This window comes from Xiphophorus couchianus, chromosome 7, assembly GCF_001444195.1.
Source record: "Xiphophorus couchianus chromosome 7, X_couchianus-1.0, whole genome shotgun sequence".
NCBI lineage: Eukaryota > Metazoa > Chordata > Actinopteri > Cyprinodontiformes > Poeciliidae > Xiphophorus > Xiphophorus couchianus.
Genome location: NC_040234.1, coordinates 28,226,280 through 28,239,491, shown reverse-complemented (window position 1 = coordinate 28,239,491; position 13,212 = coordinate 28,226,280). Strand labels below are relative to the sequence as shown.

The window sequence follows — 13,212 nt, the reverse complement described above, 5'->3', positions numbered from 1 at the left end:
GTTTATACAGATTGGGTCTTTGTAATGTTGTGGCTAATTATAGTTGATATACTGTTAACCATCTTTTTTTTTTTTGCCAACCTCCTTACCAAATTATTGAACCTCTCAATGTAGTTCAGTTTTAACAGCTTGTTCATGAAGCCTACAGTTACATGTAATATTGAAATTAAGGTAAAATGTTGAAAGTATGAACTTTAAGTGGTTAAAATTCTAATAATCTCAATTGAATTTTGGTTCTTCCACAATTCTTTACCTCAGTCAAAAAACAAAAATTTTAACAAAGTTGAATAGAAGAAAAGTATGGCAGAAAAGTTAAACTTGAATATTTATTAATTACACCGACAGATAATAAAAAGTTAAAATTTAGTGTCTGAGAAATTCTATATCACATAACCAGCAAATACCGTTTTTATTCGCTGAAACAGTTTTTAACTATTATGTTTCCTATTGACGAGTATTTGCCACTCTCAACATGGCGGGGTATACCCTACCAGACTGGTACGTAAGTTACTGAGACCGTGACGTCACATCCCGTCTCTTTCGGGCACCTCAGGGCTCCAGCATGGCGGACACCGGTGTGGTGGAAACGCTTCTTCAGCGGATTGAGAAGGTGGACGGCGGCGCGGACAGCCTGGAAGTGGCAGCCAGCCTCGGGGTGGACCACCAGGTTATCGTCGGAGCTGTGAAGAGTCTGCAAGCGCTTGGCAACGTGAGTTTTTCCGTCCTGAGAGTCACCGGAAGTTGGAGTGTCACTGTCAACATTTAGCGCGACTGATGCAATGGGGTTTTAAAGAATGAGGACTTGGAAATAAGTCAGTTAAATGAATTAGCCGAGAGGAATAAGCCTCAGTCTCAGTTGTTTTCACGTGAGATAACAGCAATTGTTGCTCTCTGCTGTTCAGGTTATCTCAGCGGAGCTGCGCTCCTCCAAACACTGGGAACTGACCGAGGAGGGTACGGAGATAGCCGAGCAGGGCAGCCATGAAGCCCGGGTCTTCAACTCCATCCCTCTGGAGGGCCTGCCACAGGCTGAGCTCATGGTGAGGGATTTATTTCTACAAGTTGTAGTTATTTCTTTCTGAAATGACGATGTAAACTGTCATCATTTGTGTCTGTTCCTGTCCAATTAAAACAAGCGACTTAATTTATATACTCACCTTATCCATAAATTAGCCTACTTTTCTGTTTCACAGCTAAGAATAAAGGATTCTTCAGTAATGCGCTTTACAGCTGGAAATGTCCAAAACATAATTTAAAGTGCTCAGTTACTTCTAAAAATAACCTATTAGTGGGGCACCAGGTGGCTCTGGACTGGAGGCAGCTGTCCCAGGTTCGATTCCCGACCGGGCCATTTACTGCACGTGAAGCTACTAATGATTAAAGGTTACTAGAGCTAATTTCACCTGAATTAGTTAAACAGTTAGTTATCACGCATTAGATTTACCTAACTTTATTAGAAAGGGAATATATTGCAAGTGAGCAAGTATAATATGACTTATTGTGAAGCTTTTATTGTGGCACATCTTAAAAAATAAAAAACAAATTAGAGACCCAAATCTACTTTAATGTAATCTGTAAAACCAGGCCAGAAATCCAGTCTAATCCACAAAAGAGTCACTTTAATCTATTTTTATTGTTTTAAAATACTTTCCAAAATGTTTTATTTAATTTCATTAGTCACATTTTTATTATTGATTTTGCTTATGAACCCTTTTAACCCACCTAAATTTTTATTGAATTGTTTTCTTGGCTTTAAATCTCAGTATTTTAAAGTATTATTATTAATTATTTAAATGCAATTCCAGTAATTGCCAAAAAGTGTGTGATCAGTACACACACTTTTAGAAAATCCCTTAAGTCATGAGCTTAAAAGTGCAAATTATTTACATCGTCAGTAGCGATAATAAAAAAAAAAACATATTTGCTGTTTATTGTCAAATATAATTGTGGCAAATTATTTTTACCATAAATAAAAATAATTCTGGTAATTCCAATAAACCTAGAACAAGAGACGTTTTGTCTGATTTAACATCAAACGGTGGCAAAAAAAAAAAAAGTCCGCATTTTCATTCGTTGCGTGTAAACTTCTGTACGTTTTTTTAATACAATAAAATATTTTAAAACTGACTCGGCAGAAACGGAGCCGTTTATTTTAGCTGATGGTCCAGGACTCCCAGACGTCATTGCCGTCTTCGTGTCTCTCACGTAGAAACTCTCCTTCGGGAAGATCGGCTTCAGCAAGGCCATGTCCAACAAGTGGATCCGCGTGGACAAGTCCCACGACGGAGGCCCCAGGATATTCAGAACCGTAAGAAGCCTCCCTCGCACCAAAAGCGGGTCTTTCTGGAACCAGCGTGCTGATTCTGTTCAAGGCGACTGTGTGTCTACGTCCGTTTTCCTCAGGCGGAGAGCATACAGGACCAGGTCAGAGAGAAGCTGCTGCTGGCCAAACAGGGCGACGCCGCGCGCCTCGACGAGAAGGAGAAGAACGAGCTGAAGAAGAGAAAACTTCTCGCTGAAGTGTAGGTCATTCCTCTGCCAGTAGGGGGCAGCAGAAGGTTTGGTCAGAGGAGCTAAAATGATTTATCTACTGATTTCAAACTACCTCCTGATTTACAGGCTGCACTCTCCAGCTTGCACAGCTTCACTGTTTTCAGTGTTTCTCTATCCAGCATTATATAAAGAGAGTTCAGGATTATGCTGCTGAGCTTGGACGGGAACATTTGGATTTTGATTTTTGGATGACTAAAAAAAGGAAAAGAATATGCTGTGGGTTTATGTTTTCCCTCCAAATCCTCTTACCCAAGAAGTCCGGCTGACTGGCGGCCAAAACGCACACGAGCAAAGCAGCTCCAACTCATTTTATCCTCAGGAAATCATCCCCACTGAGCCCAAAACACGGCTTTTTACTGCTGTTCACATCCGTTTTAGACCTCCAAGTGATGTGGGATTATTTTTCATTCTTTAAGGCGAAGAAGGGAAACACAAATTTCCAGCTCCAATTACATTTATTGGCAACCCTGGTAAAAATGTGTTTAAAAAAATTAAACACAAGTCAATTTTTTCTTAAAAAATTTAAGAAATGTGTTTTTCATTACTTATATCATCTCAGTGTTGAGATAAAAAAAAAGACTTTTAATTTGAGTGAAACATTTAAAATAATCGTTATATTTTAAGAAAGTCTGTGGTTTTAAGAAAATTTGCTGGTGGCCTTAACAATCCTCTTTCAAATAAATTACAACTGCAGCATTTTTTAAAATTTGTATTTCACTTTTTTTTTCAGTTGTTCATTGGCAATCCTTTTGTTCTTTGGGGAGATATTAATATGACATGAAAACAGCGTTAGCATCTTATAGTCATCAGGTCTCCATAGCAACCAGCGGACATGGTAGTTTGGGAGTGATTTCAGGATAAAGTGCATGAAGTTTTGCTAAACGTTTGAAACTCTAGGACAACTCAAAATGTCTTTTAAAAAAAATCTAAATATTCATGTTGGCAAAGGTTTTCAGCTCTTTAGACTTTGTGTCTTTATTAATACATGTTGCATTGATTTATAACCCAGAATGCCATTTTATGCCTTTATTCTTATTATTTGTTCAGCACTGTTAAGTCTTACTGGATCACAAAGGGAAACTCCTTCAGCGCCACGGTAACCAAACAGGAGACGGAGCTGACTCCTGAGATGATTGCCAGGTGAGTGTGTGTGTGTGGAGACGAACACACACGCGTCCGGTCTAGCCTTCCCCGTCGGCCGGTGGCGGGGTCAGGCTCTCAGACGGAGGACGCAGAGGAACGTCTGCTCTAACATGGGGACAGGTCCAGAGTTATGGACACCTCGGTCCTAAAGGCAGAGCAGGACAGACGGATGTTTGTCCTTCAGAACGCGTTGCTGCTAAACCGATTCACTGTCCTAAATAAAGCCTGGAGTTAGTTTGTTCCAGGTCTGGATAAGTAACGAAAAAGAAAAAAAAACGATAGATTTCCAGACTCCCTTCTCTATCGTTCCATTTGTTCCTCCATGTTTGTCCATCTGTCTTCCTGCCTCCATGTTTTTTCCAGCTTCCATATTTAAATCCTGTCCACTGTAGAAATCCCTTCAGTGGCGTCTTGCTTTTCATTTGCTTGAAAATGTTCTAGAGATCGGATTTTTCTAACAAAATTAAGATGTGCAGAAAACCTATTATAAGTACATCAATATGAGGCTTTCTGTCGTCTTCACTGCAGATTGAAATATCCACCGATATGGGGAATAAATGGACCGATAATATTACTGTTATCGCCGATATTTATAGATTTAAGAAGGAAATATTAGATATATATTTTTTATGAATATTCAACACCTTGACCACATTTCATCATTGTGAGATTGAAATAAATGCTAATGTTGGCCCAATTGTATTTATTGGAACAAAACCTATATGTAAGAAAATATCTAATATCGGACCAATATGGTAAGTTTAAAAAATTTAATATAGGAACATATTATTATATTATATATTAATATATAACATATTATATATTAACATGTTACAAAAAAAATCAAATATTTTCCGATACCGATATGAGAAATTTCTAATACTGGACCAATACTGGTATTGGTGCCGATATACGGTGCAACTGTATCCTCCATGCACAGGAGTTAGGTTACTGAAACCTTGAGCAGGAGGAGGGCGGGGTTACATGTTTGACCTTCTTTGTTGTGACATAGTGGCAGCTGGAAAGAGAAGAAGTTTAAGCCGTACAACTTCGAGGCGATGGGCGTGGCCCCCGACTGCGGACACCTCCACCCTCTGATGAAGGTGCGGACGCAGTTCAGGCAGATCTTCCTGGAGATGGGGTGAGACTCTGTTCATCACTGACATGCAGGAAACGAGGGATCGTCAACCGATCTAAAAACGAGCAACGCGAATCTCTTCTCCTTCTTCTAGTTTCTCCGAGATGCCGACCAACAACTTCATCGAGAGCTCCTTCTGGAATTTCGACTCTCTGTTCCAGCCTCAGCAGCACCCGGCCAGAGACCAGCACGACACCTTCTTCCTGTCCGGTGAGTCTCGGCCGCAGCTTCCTCTCCCTCCAGCTGCTCCTCTCTGCTGATCGGTGACCGTCTGGTTTCAGACCCGTCACTCGCTCACGGCTTCCCCATGGACTACCTGGAGAGAGTGAAGAAGGTCCACTCGGAGGGAGGCTACGGCTCGCAGGGGTGAGAGCTAGCTAACCTAGCTAACCGACATCAAGTTGTTTAGCAGATGTGGGTCAACGCGATGTTGCCTTTCAGGTACAAATACGACTGGAAGATGGAGGAGGCTCAGAAGAACATCCTCCGAACACACACTACAGCTGTTAGCGCACGCATGCTGTATAAGCTAGCACAGGTGAGCAGCACACCGACCAATGAACACAAAGGAGCCCAGCACATCTACCAATGAGCACGAAGGAGCCAGGTCTCCAGACAGACACAGTTATTAAGGAGATGTGTTTCATCAGGCCTTAGAGCAGGGAGGTCAAACTCTTTTTCAGTTTGGGCCATATCGAGATTACAAATGTTCTCAAGGCCCGGTTGTGCCAGAATGTGTTGATGAAACTGTTAAAATATTAATAAGTAGGTTAGATTAAATTGTTGCCCGCTTGTCGTAGTGGCAATCAAGATCGGCCAATCAGAAAACATGCCAGCCTTTAAAAAGGAAAGTTGTCATCCAAAAATCCACCTAAAAAAAAATTAAATTAACAGAAATGGAAAATGATACAAAATACGACAATTTATATAAATATGTTTTACTCTAAGTAGGAAGCCTCCTGCGTAACTGGAAACTTAGGAACCAAAAATAGTCTAACATTCTGCTGTCCCTCAGCTCAGCAGAAAACTTAGATCTGACTTTAAATGTGATTCTTTACCAAAAAAAGCAGTTCTCTCGCTTACCTTAGTTTCACAACCGTCGTCTCTTAAAAAGGAATTAATTCCACCCAGACTCCTAATGACTGTCCTTGCACTGTTATCACCCACGATGCACCTCTCCTGACGCGCTCTCGTCCTCCAGGAAAAGTTCACCCCTGTCAAGTATTTCTCCATCGACCGGGTGTTCAGGAACGAGACGCTGGACGCCACCCACCTGGCGGAGTTTCACCAGATAGAGGGGGTGGTGGCCGACAGAGACCTCACGCTGGGGGACCTGATGGGGGTGCTGCACCAGTTCTTCACCAAACTAGGTATGGATGAGAGCAGGAGAGCTGGGATGGGATGAAGAATAACAGGGAAAAACTAACATCTGTACTTACGTTTCACTAAATCGACAGCATGAACGCTGTTTTACCAGAGGCGAATGTGGAAATAAACACTGAATTTCCTCTTTTTGTGTGCAGCAAAATTTTTTTTTAGACACGGAGTCACATGAATGTTTCGTTTCTTCCAGGAATAACCAAACTGCGCTTCAAGCCGGCTTACAACCCCTACACAGAGCCCAGTATGGAAGTGTTCAGCTACCATGAAGGTACGCTAGAGCTCTGTGTGTTCATCTGCAGCTTATATCATCAAATATTTATTTATTTATTTATATATATGCAGAAATTAATATCTGATCAGACCGAGATTCACCAATCCAATATATTAGAAAAATAAATCTACATTGGGTATCAATTACAATGTAAACGACCCATAAGGGCAGATCTATTCAGTCTAATTCTATGCTGTGGGCTTTATTATTTATCCTACATTCTGTTTAGAATTCATAATTGCACTTTTTGAACCATGTTGTTGCAATTTCTTACCCAAGATAATCAACCTATTTTTTTTCCCCCAGTTTGTTTATTATTTATTTTCCATTGGCTGCTCTTCTCCTCAATGAACTGACTGAACAAATGAAAGTTGTTTTTCCATGTTCCACCAGGCTTGTGGAGCTACTGGTGAATTTAGGTGTGATGTTCTGGTGCAGAGTTAGCAAACACATTTGTAATTAAGTTACTTTAATTTCTGTGTCTAAAAAGAACAGAAACATTTTAAGTCATTGTTGTTTTTCTGTATAATAAGCCCGAGATATCGGCATTGGAAGTGAAAAAAGTGAATCGGTTCATCTCTATTAAAAATAAGCTTAAACTTGCTGCTAAAGTTTTGAAATGAGTCACTTTTTAAGGCATCTTGTTTACTACCAGAAAACACACGTTGTGATGTTTCTGTCGACTGTTTTGCTCTCGTTTTATCCTTACGTTCGTTTCATGTAGAGTCTTAACCTTCTGTCTCTCTGTGGGTTCAGGGCTGAAAAGGTGGGTGGAAGTGGGAAACTCTGGGGTGTTCAGGCCAGAGATGCTGCTGCCCATGGGCCTCCCAGAGGACGTGTCGGTGATAGCCTGGGGTCTGTCTCTGGAGAGGTGAGCCACTCGCTGCGCACAGCCAAGTTCAAATCAAGGTAGCTTCTTGCATGGACTTCTGTCCGATCACCAATATTTTAAAAAGCCTGACCTGCGGATTTGATTTCTAGCTGATACAGATTTAATTTTTTTTTGTTTGTTTGTTTAGGCTAAAAAATTGCTAAATATATAGCAACAAAGTTAAGTTGGCAGTGACTATTGTTAACTGTGTAAGGGGAAAGCGACTGTTTGCGAAAGATCAGTTCCTACACGGTTTACAGCCGGTCGACCCGTCTTACTTCAGCTAGCTTCTCGCTAAAGAGTTTTTGTTTGTGTTTGTTGAAGCACTACAACCAAAACCAGAGACCCGGTCTGTGTTTAATGAGCAGACGACCCCGGGGTCATGCGTTTTAGTTAGTCTGATTTAAAAACCTCCGTGTCAAACTCCTCGTCTCTCCGTCAGCGTTTTCCTCTTCCTCACTCGGCCGTCTCCTCTGCTCCGCAGGCCCACCATGATCAAATACGGCATCAACAACATCAGAGACCTGGTGGGACACAAGGTGGACCTGCAGATGGTCTACGACAGCCCCATATGTCGACTGGACTCCTGAGTTTCACCTACTCCTATCCACTCCTTGAGCCTTCTGTCCTTCCAGCTTCCTTCCCCTCGCAAAACCTTTCCACAGTGGAAAGCCCTCCACCCACCGGGTTGTCCTAGTCAAAGTCCGAAAGGAGGGGGGGAAATGTTTGGGATTTCCAACCCAACCCAGAAGTAGCGTAATAGTGGCCTCCACCTTTGTTACACCCGGCAAACTCTTTCTGCACCATCTTGTCCAATTTGTATAGGGAAAAAATGAAAAATAAATCTTTTTCTAGCAACCCCGTCACCTGTCTTTATTTAAAAAGTGTGTTTAGTTTCTATTTTGTCATATACACAAATATAGTGCCTTCAAAAAAACTATTCAAACACCTTTAAAATAAACTATCAGGTCATGGTTAGCCTAATCTCTGATGTTGGAAAGCCACAACTATAAAACACGTTTCCTCCAGAATAACCTCACAGAATAAAAGGCAGCTAATTTAGAATTAGGAATGTGGTTTGGGCCCCAAAGGTTGTTTTTTTTATTTAGTTTTTAATGTTGCACACTGGATTTCATTTATGAATGTGAGAGTAAGAGGGAGCTGAACACAAATACACTTCAAAACCTGTTGAGTTTTAATACTTTTGCTGTAGGAAGTCAAAGTTGAAGCAATGTCACCAATTTATTTTCAGAAAACTATTAAGGTCACTGGAAAAAAAAATAAATAAGAATTGACTTTTTTTCTCAGAATTCTGATTTTAATCTTTTTGAGATCAAAAGTCAGAATTTTGAGAAACGAAAGTCAGAAATTTATTACATTTTTCTTTTTGGAGCACCTCTTTATCCTCTTCCTTATTTATTATTATCCATCTTAAAATCGTCCGTAAAAACTTGCCGGAGCTCAAAACGAAACAGGCATTGCGTTATTTAAAAGGACACGTTTCATGAACTCTTTGGTGTTAAAACTACTGTTAGTTGATTTGGTTTCTGTTGCTCCAACCTTGAGCAGATTCGACCTTTGATCATCCTGACTTGTGAGTCAACTATTTTTGCCTTACTCGATGTCAAAACGTGACAAAATCCCAAAACAACTGTGACCGCAGACTGTCACGTACTCTGTTTTTTTTGTTGTTTTTTTCCCCTCCTAATGCCGATTACTACCCTATTTTTATTCTCTCTGTTATATCTGTCGGTCTGGTAGACGTACCTGCTTGGGATTCTAAGAATATTGGATTAAATCTGTCCTTCCAACTTCTTGGAAGGGGCTGTGAAGACTAGAACGGGGTTAGAAATGCTCCCCACCTACACGGATATGTATTTTTCCCAGCACATTCTTCAGTGACATTGCTCTTATCAAGTCATCTTTCACTTCCAACTTTTTCCATCTCCGTTATCCGTTTGTTGCTCGAGAGGAAAGTTCAGAGAGAGGTCAGACGTCTGGTTACCTCCGTAAGCTCATGCTTTACTCTGATGCTAAACTCAGTCCAACTGTGTGTAATTTAATCTGACAAGTTATGCGAGGAGATGTTAGTGATGTCATCAAAGAAGCATCGGTTCCTCTAGGAGAGCAACAGAGATTCGTTGCTCAAGTGGGGAAATCTCTGAACGTGACATTTTTTGGCCTTGGAGTAACAAGAACAAAGCCATCCTACATTAGCTGCGTCTCCATTACAAATGTGTGCAAAACTTGCGTTCATCATTCTTCAACTACTTCCTGCCGTCTTCTTCTTTGTGGTTTGCGCCAATGGCAACATCCGGTTGTTGTTCACGTGACTCGTGTGATGCGCAGTTTTGCGAAATAAACCAGTTTCGGGACTGAAAAACCGCTTCATTCTAGCGCCAAAATGTTTTATTTAAAAAAGATTTTTTTTTTCCTGTTATTTTTCAAGAATTTGGCCCGTTTCCATTAAGCAAATTTATTTTCAAAACGTCAAATTCCACAATTAAATGGTCGATGAAAGTGCAGGTATTGTTGACAGAATGCCATAAGACGTGTGACTGTTGCAGCAAACGTAGAACTACCAAACCAAAACTAAACATAAAGGGTCTCTGTATCTGGAGAAAACTGACTACACCGTCCCCATAGTGAAACATGGGAGAGGCACCATTATGCTCTGGTGCTGACTTGAGTAGGAACAGGAAAAGTGGGTGGAAGAACTAAACAAAGGTTGATTTTTGAAGAAAGATCCTTTTTCCAGCAGGACAACAACCATCAATTTAAAGCTCGAGTTTTAATGGAGTATTTGAAATATATCTGAACATGAGCCAATTTGCGTTTTTAATCTATTTTTCATTTTATCACAAGCTTTAAAACCGAGTTTCCGGGTCGCCCGTTGGCTCAGTTGGTTACTTGGGTTAGAGGCCAGTCCTCAACGCAACGTCGTCCTGGGTCCGACTTCCGGTCTGCTTGTCTTCCCCCTCTCTCGCCACCCCGTTCCCCGTCAACTTACTGTTAAATCCACTCTATAAATCCTATTTCTTTTTTCTGAATTAAATTGAAAAACCTATTTTCCTTTTTCTTCGTCTGTCATATAAAACTTTGCTGGAATACACACAAAAATGTTGTGGCGTTATAAGGCACCAATTCTTCCGCAGGGCGCCATTTTTCAGCAAACCTTCTAGAAAGAGGTTCGGAAAACGGCTGCAAAGATGAGCAGGGATTTCCAATATTCTCCTCTTCGTAAGAAGCCTTGGTTTCCCCGGAGCTTCTGGTATTTGGCGACAGCTTAACCTCGCTAGCAAGCCTCGTACGCCTCGGTGCCATAAGCCGCATTGTCTGGCTCGGGTCAGACCGCAGGAATCCACGGCTGCGTGCGACACCTGCGATAAGGAATGTCGGATTAAGGCGTCCCGTGTGCGCACATGCCGAATCGCCAGAACTCCGTTAAGTCTTCCTCTTAAGCTAATCTCTCAGTGCCTTGAAATAACACTCACCAGAGCACCGGCAGCCAGTCGGTGTGTCTTAATAGGATGGGAGCGGCTTTGGAAACTTCCAAAAACCTCCAATTACGTGACCTCAACAAGCACCACGCAGAACGAGAGCGTTTCACATGTACAACATGCCTTTTTAATATGAAAACATCGATATCTGTGCTCTGACTTCTACAGCTAATCTCTTGTCACATAAGTGGATTATAAAGCCAGAACAGATGGAGCAGCCTGTCAGCCCGAACAGAAAGTATTTCTTCCAAAATGGAAGTTACCACTCTTCGTTTTTTGTCTGGGGAATAACAAAACTCTACACAGAAAAGAGAAAGCAGTGTTGTATATTTTCCAGGCACGTAGTACCGTTGTTATATAAATGCTATAAATAGATGAAATATGACTTTAAAAAATTTGACCAACATTCTGCCTCCAGAAAGTCACCACAACATGGCTCCTCTATGTCTTTAACAATGTTTTTACAAGCGTTGCGCTGAGAAGTGGCTCCTATACTGAGCTCAGCAGATGCACAGTTCCTCCAGGTCTTTGCTAATTGCTGCTGGCTAGTCTGAAGGAGCTGAGCATGTGAGGGCTGCTCTGTGAGGCCTGGAAACTGCAACTCCCAGGAGGAGCTGCGTCTCGGGGGAGCGGAGCCAAGCCCACCGAATGTTTTGCACAGCTGAATGGTTGCCATGGAGATTAAAAGATTTCTCAAACATGCCTGAAAGAATCAAAGCGACACTACAGGAATGTCTTTGATGAGGAATAATGTTATAATGTTAAGCTAAAAAAAAAGCCGATTTTCCATAATCCTGCCCCTTTTAAAACAAAAAAAAAATAAAATCATGATCAGAGAGCTGATTTTTGTATTTACTCAGATTGTCTTTAACATTCAAATTTACTGGATGATCTGAAACATTTAAATCTTGACTCCCCTCCCCCCCAAAAAAGGCAAAAACGGATTAAATCTGCTTCACAGCACATCCATTTTTACAGAACTTCCTGTAAAAATCGTGTCGGCACAACATCGATCGGCCATTGCAGTCTTCCGCTGCAGACCATCTCACGTGTTCTCGTACAGTTAACACACAGGACGCAGTCGTCTGACTCAGAAATCCCCCGGGACGACGGCGGTCCCCCTGACGGGTCCCGGACTGTCCCAGAGAGCCACAGGGCCGTGGCCCGGCGGGCTGTGCGGGTGTGGCATGAAGGACGGGATGTAGGGGATGGCGGCCAGCAGCAGCGGGCTGGTCTGGGGGCTGTCCTCCGGAGACAGGGGGACGACCACGTCGTCCTGGTCCCACACGTGGAAGGCGTTGTGGGCGAAGGGGTGCGGCGGGTGGCCGAACCCCATGGCGTGCTGCTGGTTCCTGTCCGCGTTCTTCTCCTCGTCTCCGGCCGGCCCCAGCAAACAATCTGACCGAGACAGGCAGCGACGGTGCACAGGTTAAACTGATGATGATGATGCAAAAAATATAAAACAGATAAACGGATGGGAAGTGCTGTTATGAAACGGGATTAGTCTTTCAGACTGCATGAACGTTATCCAGGCATTATGATGATTATTATACACCCTGATGTACTCGAGGACCAACTGAATCCCGTCGACGACGTTTCGCTCTTCAGCTTCCAGTGCCTGAACTCATCAGATATTGGATTTAATGACGCATCTGAACGGCCCTACAACTGCTAATACACTTTAAAAGCAAATATTGTTGATTTTCCCTATTGCACAGGGTCAGAAAATACAGCGTTAGGATGAAGGGTGTAAAACTCAATTTCATTTTCAGCCATATCAAGATGATAAATGTATTCATCATCATCAGATCTTCCACGATTTACATATTTCCATGTACATACTTGTTATTTTTATTTTGTACATTTAGGTCATATTAGAATTACTTAAAAATTGACATCGTTTATGGTTGTATTTGCATTTGCAATTTTAAGTAGAATGGAGTCGCTTGTCAGGAAATTAGCTATTTTTCCTTTGGGAACAATAAAGTAGCACAGAGTTCGTGCCTACGTAGAAATATTTGCAATATTTGCACTTATGTATGACATCAACTGTAACTGTTTGCTACTGGCCGTATAGATCATGTTTGCACTATACCTTGACATCGCATCAGACAGAGGCAGCAGAGTCATAACAGAAAATTGTCACCTATAAGTTTGAGTTAGCAGTCATTTAACCTCAGTGTTTTTGACCTTTCTTTCACAAACATTGAACAAAAAATTGCAATTAGCTCAGTTTTACATTAGCGCAAAAAACCCCCCTAAAACTGTGGGGATGTGTTGATTTTTGTGGATTATTGTTCAATGGTGAAAATCTGGACGGATTGATTGATGTAATTTCATCTTATAGGGAACT

The 13,212-nt window shown here is 41.7% G+C and overlaps 1 protein-coding gene across 2 annotated transcripts; it reads left to right on the top strand.

The window, feature by feature from the left end:
* Window positions 1-514: 514 nt before the first annotated feature.
* farsa (phenylalanyl-tRNA synthetase subunit alpha) lies at window positions 515-8,217 on the top strand. 2 transcript variants are annotated; one of them, XM_028024345.1, is made up of 13 exons: window positions 515-709; window positions 903-1,040; window positions 2,210-2,308; window positions 2,404-2,522; window positions 3,601-3,693; window positions 4,709-4,837; window positions 4,929-5,044; window positions 5,116-5,200; window positions 5,276-5,372; window positions 6,036-6,204; window positions 6,408-6,485; window positions 7,245-7,359; window positions 7,844-8,217. In XM_028024345.1, the coding sequence occupies exons 1-13, from the start codon at window positions 563-565 to the stop codon at window positions 7,947-7,949; spliced, it is 1,491 nt and encodes a 496-aa protein (XP_027880146.1). In that variant the 5' UTR covers window positions 515-562; the 3' UTR covers window positions 7,950-8,217. The 2 variants fall into 2 exon arrangements, with proteins under 2 accessions (XP_027880146.1, XP_027880145.1); XM_028024344.1 differs by having other exon boundaries at window positions 6,033-6,204.
* The last annotated feature ends 4,995 nt before the right edge of the window (window positions 8,218-13,212 follow it).